The 8,249-nt window shown below is 37.3% G+C and overlaps 2 protein-coding genes across 2 annotated transcripts; both read left to right on the top strand.

The window, feature by feature from the left end:
- The first annotated feature begins 1,169 nt into the window (after positions 1-1,169).
- LOC124109247 (olfactory receptor 4C46-like) lies at positions 1,170-7,781 on the top strand. Its single transcript, XM_046467771.1, has 2 exons — positions 1,170-2,065; positions 7,757-7,781. The coding sequence occupies exons 1-2, from the start codon at positions 1,170-1,172 to the stop codon at positions 7,779-7,781; spliced, it is 921 nt and encodes a 306-aa protein (XP_046323727.1).
- Positions 3,232-4,256, top strand: LOC124109246 (serine/arginine-rich splicing factor 10; the record flags this gene model as incomplete). The annotated part of the gene is made up of 1 exon (XM_046467770.2): positions 3,232-4,256. A coding segment is annotated over one exon (858 nt), but the record flags the coding sequence as incomplete, so codon positions are not given.
- Positions 7,782-8,249: the final 468 nt, after the last annotated feature.

Here is an 8,249-nt window from a genome sequence, read left to right as displayed (position 1 = left end):
CTGTGCTTTCATTACAGGCAAAATAATTTTAAATATACCTATAAGATGACTCTAGCCAGCAACCACTACTCTTAAAGTGATTATTAAATATGTAGACATCTGCAAAAGCATTTAGAACACCTGAAGAGTTAAATGACTTTTGGTTAGCATTGCCATTACTAAACCACTACAATCATTTTTTCTCTCAAATTGTTTCCTTATCTGTGTAGTGAAGTAGTATTACCACACAAGTTATTCTAAGTATTAAAAAGAAACATATGGGGCTGGGACTGTAACTCAGTGGCAGAGCGATTGCCTAGCATGTGTGAGGCACTGGGTTCCGTTCTCAGCACCACATAAAAATAAATAAAATAAAGGCATTCTGTCCATCTACAACTACAAAAAAAAAAAGAATTGTGTGTGCGCAAAGCACTTGGTACCATGAAATTCACTGAACAAATATTGCAAAGTAATTTATTGTTGGCTATTATGAAGCTCTTGGGTTTAGTCATCCAGCATTATGAATTATTTCAGAGTAGCTTTTTATACTTATATTTCCATCACTGTTGCACTGAAATTCTTCCATCAACTCTCATGGATAGTCAGCCACCTGGGGTTCCTGGATCTGGCTTCCATTATTCACTGAGCCTTGAGCAGCTTCTTCCAGGACACATAGTGTCATTTACAAGGGTAATGCCCCAGATTCACCCTTCCTCAGATTTCTTGTCATACTTGTACTCATTTCCATAGTTATGTTCTGTAGTCTCCATTTTCCTAAGAATAAGGATGAAAATTGTTAACTATACCATGATGACTGTTACATCAATCTTCTACCTCCCTTAGGGACTTAACTGCCACAATCTGTTCAATCTTTTACTTATATTTATTCTCCTAGTTTTCTGGTTTCCACAAAGGAGTCCATGTATTCCAAGGGCCTGTTGACTTTTATGTCTATAAGAATTTCTCATGCATATGCTTCTTGCCCAATCGTCACTCAGGAGGCATCTGAGTAATCTATAAGGTAACAGAACCAATATTTTATGCTCAACAAAATCCATGAAACAAGTGTGGAACTCATGAGATTTCACAGACAATACAATCCAGGCTTTCTTTCTTTGTGACATGGAGAAGTTTAACAAATTCAAGGTTGAATTCATGTTTTTCAGGTAATAAAGTTGCACAGGAAGTACATGGAGAAAAGGAACAACGTGACAGAGTTTGTTCTACTAGGACTTACAGAAAACCCCAAGATGCAGAAAATTATATTTGCTGTGTTTTTGCTCATCTACATCATCTCTATGTTAGGAAATTTGCTCATTGTGGTTGCCATCACTGCCAGCTCATTGTTGGGGTCCCCCATGTACTTTTTCCTGGCCTATCTCTCCTTTATTGATGCCTGCTACTCCTCTGTGAATACGCCTAAACTGATTGTGGATTCACTCCATGAAAAGAAGACCATCCTGTTCAATGGATGCATGGCCCAAGTCTTTGGAGAACATTTCTTCTCAGGTGCAGAGGTCATCCTGCTTACAGTGATGGCCTATGACCGCTATGTGGCCATCTGCAAGCCCTTGCACTATGCAACCATCATGAACTGGAGACTGTGTATGCTGCTGGTGGGCGTGTCCTGGATGGGAGGCTTTCTCCATGCAACCATCCAGATCCTCTTCATCTTCCTACTACCCTTCTGTGGCCCTAATATCAATGAACACTTTATGTGTGATCTGAGCCCTTTGCTCAATCTGGCCTGCACTGATACCCGCACTCTGGGGCTCTTTGTTGTTGCCAACAGTGGGTTCATCTGCCTGCTAATCTTCCTCCTCTTGCTGGTCTCCTATGTGGTCATCCTGTGCTCCCTGAGGACACAGAGCCTAGAGGGTAGGCACAAAGCCCTGTCTACCTGTGTCTCCCACATCACAGTGATGGTATTATTCTTTTTCCCCTCCATGTTTGTGTACCTGAGACCTGCAGTTACTTTACCTATTGATAAGGCAGTTGCTGTTTTCTACACTATGATAACTCCCATGTTAAATCCCTTGATCTACACCTTGAGAAATGCCCAGATGAAAAGTACCATTAAGAAATTATTTACTAGGAAGTTTCTTTCTGCTGGACAAATACCTATGCCTGAAGATCAACATTGAGTTTACTGAAGAAAGTGTCAAATGGCCCTTTTGAATGACCTCATCAAGCAGCACTTTAAAGATAAAGATAAAAGTTATATTTACTCAAAACTGTGCTTTATTCAATCTCATTTGTCAATTCATGGGATTAATCAACTCGTTATATGCATGTGTGAATAGGACATACTCTTCTTATGTGTAAGTATAATGCAACAATATTTTAAAATTCTTCATTGAGGGAATTAAAAATGTGTGAATAAAAAGGAACAACAAACTCAGGACCATGCTACATGTTGAAAAAAATTTAACAAATCAAGACTTGATTTTCTTTGCTTTATCCATGTATCTAAATTCATAAGCTATCTTTTAATAACAACAAAATAAATAATTAACCATTTGTATTGAGCAGAAATCTTTATAGTAAGCAGAACTATTGTTCCCATTTTATTTGAATATGACTAGTTTTCCAGATCATACTGTTAATTTCCATGTTACATGGCCATGCAATGATAACAAATAGATCACATAAATGTGTTCATTATAATTTTAAAAATACTATTTTGAGCACATTCTGTTTGATAATTGATTTTCCAAACCTAAAAATCTAATTATTTTATAAATATCTTCTATAAACATATATATTACATTTTAGGTAATACATTTTGGATAATATTATGGTATTATAGACTAGGGCTATTAACAAAAGTGACATTTAACCTCGAGTAGTAAATAATGTAGATTTGACCATGTTTCTGAATTTCCTTCTAGTCTTCAGAAAAATTTTTGTAGCTCATGTGACCCTATGTTGATAACCCATTAGAGGAGTGATGGATCACGGAAAAGAAACTTGATTGTCTCATAGGAACTCCAATTTGATAATACACAGCTGGACTCCGTGAATTACTTGCCTGCTAGCTAGCAGTACTTTAAAGTAGCATCAAGTTTGGTCCCTGATAAGCAGTCAGTGATTGAGTAAAAGCATAAAGACATATAAATAAATTCTGGGTTGCCGGGCCGGCGTTGCGCCGAGGTGGAAGGGGGAGTGGAGGCGGGAGTGAAGTCTCGCGAGAAGAGGGTGGTTGCCGTAGCCGAGTCCTCTGACTGTGTGTGTGTCTGTGTCTGTGTCTGAGGAGCCGCCGCCGTAGCCGCAGACGGTTTGCTGAGCCCGTTACTGCCCCTGGCCAATACTCGCGCCGCCGTCGTGTCCCGCTACCTGCGCCCCCCCAATACGTCTCTGTTCGTCAGGAACGTGGCCGACGACACCAGGTCTGAAGATTTACTGCGTGAATTTGGTCGTTATGGTCCTATAGTCGATGTGTATGTTCCACTTGATTTCTACACTCGACGGCCAAGAGGATTTGCTTATGTTCAATTTGAGGATGTTCGTGATGCTGAAGATGCTTTACATAATTTGGACAGAAAATGGATTTGTGGACGTCAAATCGAAATACAGTTTGCACAGGGAGATCGAAAGACACCAAATCAAATGAAAGCCAAGGAAGGGAGGAATGTGTACAGTTCTTCGCGCTATGATGATTATGACAGATACAGACGTTCTAGAAGCCGAAGTTATGAAAGGAGGAGGTCAAGAAGTCGGTCTTTTGATTACAACTATAGAAGATCTTATAGTCCTAGAAATAGACCGACTGGAAGACCACGGCGTAGCAGAAGCCATTCCGACAATGATAGATTCAAACACCGAAATCGATCTTTTTCAAGATCTAAATCCAATTCAAGATTACGGTCCAAGTCCCAGCCCAAGAAAGAAATGAAGGCTAAATCACGTTCTAGGTCTGCATCTCACACCAAAACTAGAGGCACTTCTAAAACAGATTCCAAAACACATTATAAGTCTGGCTCAAGATATGAAAAGGAATCAAGGAAAAAAGAACCACCTAGATCCAAATCTCAGTCAAGATCACAGTCTAGGTCTAGGTCAAAATCTAGATCACGGTCTTGGACTAGTCCTAAGTCCAGTGGCCACTGATAGTATAAACCATGATAATTTTTAGGCATGTATCATTCATTTACTCATAGTTTGGTATACTTAAATTATCGGGAATACAATGTTGCAATGATGCGTAAAAAACACTTGTTAGTTTTCCCTGTACCAGGCAATGGTTATAATTAAAATGATATGCTGTTGAGAAGCCACTCTTAAGAGTCCAGTTTGTTTAATGTTATGGGCAGCTACCAATTTGTGGTGTCTTTGTATATTTTTGTAAAGATTCTCATTTTTTTATGCTTGAAGTATTTGGTGGAAAGATGTTGGTTGACCATAATTTGCAACATTGTCTTATTAAAAATAAACTTTCATATCCATATTTGGTAGAAACTGTTAACCTAGAAATGTAGCTTGCTAATAAGATGGAATGATACAAAAGTGAAGTTGTAGCCACAGTACAACACTGACTGCTCAGACACATTTAGGTTCAGGGTGGACCTTTATGTCTTGTCAAGATGTCTAGGCCCGTGATAATAGTTTATTTATGATACAGTGTGGAATAGTTCTTTTGTTAACCCCACTGTCTTGGGGAATGATGCCAACTTGGTTAAGTAACATTTTCAGGGAGATTAAGTTTTTGACTGAAACATGGAGCCTTCACTGTTTTTTTTTTTTTTTTTTTTTTCCTTTCTGGTTTCTATGAAGGTTTGGAACATGAAAACATCAGAAAAGCTCCCCTTAAAATTTGAGCAGGTCAATGATGACAAATAATTTTTAAGGGGAAAAGAATGTTCTTAATATAGTTACTCTAAAATTTAAGAGGCATTGTTGCTTAGTTTTCTTACTGCTGTTGGATGCAAGTAAATTGTTTCAAAGTAGGGGTGTGTGTGTGTGTGTATGTGCGTGTATAGCATAAAAGAATGAATTTTGATGCTTAGAGCCCTCATCTTGTGCATTTGTATCAGATTTAGCTTACCTCTTTATGAGGGAGGCTTGCTCTTCACACCTCTGTTTGTTTAATGTGAGGCACATTGAAAGAGAACACTCCCATTCTAGGCAGATGATTCTGAGGTGCAATGAAATTAAAAATAATTTTGGAAAAAGGGTTAGTTTTAAGCAAGAGCCACCTCTTGAATTTTGATTATCAATGTCATACGTGACTAAAAATGGAGAAGTAATATCATTAACTATTTATAATTTCTAGTATTTCTCTGAATGATCATTTGGAGGCAATTAAAAGTGACTTGAAATGTCCAGTCTCATTTCAGAATAAAAAGCTAGCATCTTTTAAAATCTCAGATTGCTTGCTTGCTTGCAGAAAGAAGTAAGAAGTATTGTGGGGAAACAATTCCTTTAGAGGATTATTTTCTTCAACTTTGGTTTTAGAAATCTAGGCCTAGTCTGTAAAGAACAAAAGAGATGGTTTTTAAATACTGTTTGTGGAATGTGTTTAAAGGATTGATTCTACAACCTTTGTATATTTGATAGTATTTCTAACTTTCATTTCTTTACTGTTTGCAGTTAATGTTCATGTTCTGCTATGCAATCATTTATATGCACGTTTCTTTAATTTTTTTAGATTTTCCTGGATGTATAGTTTAAACAACAAAAAGTCTATTTAAAACTGTAGCAGTAGTTTGCAATTCTAGCAAAGAGGAAAGTTGTGGGGTTAAACTTTGTATTTTCTTTCTTATAGAAGCTTCTAAAAGGTATTTTTATATGTTCTTTTTAACAAATATTGTGTACAACCTTTAAAAACATCAATGTTTGGATCAAAACAAGACCCAGCTTATTTTCTGCTTGCTGTAAATTAAGCAAACATGTTATAATAAAAACAAAATGAAGGAAATAATGATTAACTGGAATTATTATAGTATTGGATATGATTCTAAAATAATGAAAACAGTCCTTTGTAGATTTAGGAATATTTTTATTCAGTGTTGCACTAGGCATAACTTACTTTGGAAATGATAGGACTTATCAGAAGTCTACATCTTTTATATAGTATTTAAGACCTCCTTGTGTATGTCATTCATGATTGCTCATTAAGCCTCTTAACCTAAGAGGTTATTTGATAATGTTAAGATACATATTAAAATTAAATTTGGGCCTGCTAGTTTTAAATTAAAAAAAAAAATAAAATAAATAAATAAATTCTGTAAAATGAGTACTAGGGACTACAATTTTTTTTAACCTTTAATCTGATTCAGACTGGGGGGAGAATTTAAGCTTGCCTTCCAAAAGGAAGCACATTTTGTTTTCTTTTATGCCCTACATGAACTGAGCAATGAGAAAGAGGATGCAACTGACATTCTTTTCATATGAACAAAAACATTAGACCCTGATATTCTCTCAGCAAGATCTCATTATCTATGCATGTTGGCTATTGATGACTTTCTTTTCTGTAATTTTGTGGTCACATTTCATTAGTAAAACATATTTGTCAAAGCATATAGCTCTCTCTACACAAAAGCAACTTCAGGATTTTTGTTTGTTTGCTTTTTCATTCACTGATTTGTTCACTCATTAAAAAACACAGTGATTTGAGGGATTGCCCTGAGATGAATGAAAACACACCAGTTTCTTCCTTCCCAGTGCTTAAGATTCATTGAGAGACTCTCAGAAGGGAGTGGAAAGAACTCCTGAGAATTATATATACAAGTTAAGATGGACAGAGGGCTATGAAAGCATGTTTGATGGATGACAAACACATATCTGGGGAGGGAGAGGTGTAAATGCGAAAGGATTCCTACAAGGAAAGATATAAAAATGGCACATTTGGGACAAAATTGGGTAAGGAGACTGAAAAGGCAAGAGATTGAATCAATGCATCCCCATGACAGGTAATGTTTAATAAAGGCTAGAGGCATAAACAAAATATGCAGGAAACCTAAATAATTCAATGTGGTTGGGGATATTAGGTTGAATATTCATCCAGCAATTGTTTACTTAAACCCCACTGAATGCCAGGTGTGGAACTGCACACTCAGCTAGTGCAAAAAGTAAATTGTCATTCCTGAGACCTGAAAGACAGAAGTGGGTATGATCAAAACAGTTCTCAAAATCCTGTTACAGATTAATAGTAAGGATCATGGAAAACATTGAAAATATTTTTAAGATGGCAAGTGATGCAATTAAATTTTAGACTTACAGTGATAACTCAACCTACACAGTTTGATAAATGAATGAAGGGAGTAAGATTGACAGCAGAAGAGCAGAAGCTTATTGTAAGGATATGAGTGTGAAAACTGTAGATTGAACTCTGGTCCTGCTGGTGAAGAGGCAGAGTGTGGTGGACACTGGAATCATGTCCAGATCACCTCTATCAGGCCAGTGTGCACAAGACCCAGCGACTGTGTCTCTGGGCTTCTAACAGCTCACAGCCCTACACTTCTCTGAACAACTAAAGAAAAAGGGAGCTTCAGTCTATGGATTTTCTCTACCATCTTAGGGTCCTCAAGTAGACAATAAAAGACTATGACAAAAGCAAAAGAAGGTTGGAACCCCCTTGCCTCCAGGCAGAACAAGTTATGGAGTAGAGTGAATACTCTATAGCTTCTCAAGGTCCCAGGCTAAAACCAAACTTATTTTGATAACACATATTTCTTCCCCTTACCTTGTCAGATTCCCGCAGTCCCTGCTTCTATCACCTTCATAGAAATCCCCACATCCCCACATCTGGTTCTACATCTGTGGAACACAAAATGACATGGAGAGAGAGGAGTCACAGGTGAGATTCAGGTTCTGTCTTGCATCACAAGATGGATGAGGAAATTGAGAAGATGGATCAGAGAGATCTATGAGTCTTTGTTTAACAAAGCTGCTCTATGTCTTGTAGAAGTTCCTTCCCGCTACTAGTAGGTGGTCTTTTTACTCCTAAGGATGACTCTACATTGCCTGAGGATTCTCTGCCCTGAGGAAGTTGCCCTGAAAGAAAATGCTGATTCTGCTTGGGGCTAACTCCCACCTCCCTTCATTATTTCTAGACTCAAGTCTAAAGTTACCCTAAAGGAACTGCAAAGTGTAACCCTACGTGCACTGCACTCCAAAAAAATACATGATTTTTCTAATATATGTAGACAGGAATCCAGGAACATGTTTATTAATAAATATCAAGTGTGGGATAATGTTGGAACAAACAAAGCTGAATCAGGCCATATTTACAGATGCAAATTCACTAAAACAAATATTCTTAGAATTGT

The sequence above is a fragment of the Marmota monax genome, unplaced genomic scaffold, assembly GCF_021218885.2.
Source record: "Marmota monax isolate L192 unplaced genomic scaffold, Marmota_monax_Labrador192_F-V1.1 WCK01_AAM20220418_F8-fsc02142, whole genome shotgun sequence".
NCBI lineage: Eukaryota > Metazoa > Chordata > Mammalia > Rodentia > Sciuridae > Marmota > Marmota monax.
Note: the sequence above shows the minus strand (reverse complement) of the source record. Positions and strands in the feature narration are given on the sequence as shown.

Coding starts and splice junctions, on each gene's coding strand:
- LOC124109247 (XM_046467771.1), top strand. CDS start 1,170: ATGGAGAAAAGGAACAACGTGACAGAGTTTGTTCTACTAGGACTTACA. Junction 2,066..7,756: donor AAAAGTACCATTAAGAAATT/ATTTACTAGGAA, acceptor ACACAAAATGAC/ATGGAGAGAGAGGAGTCACA.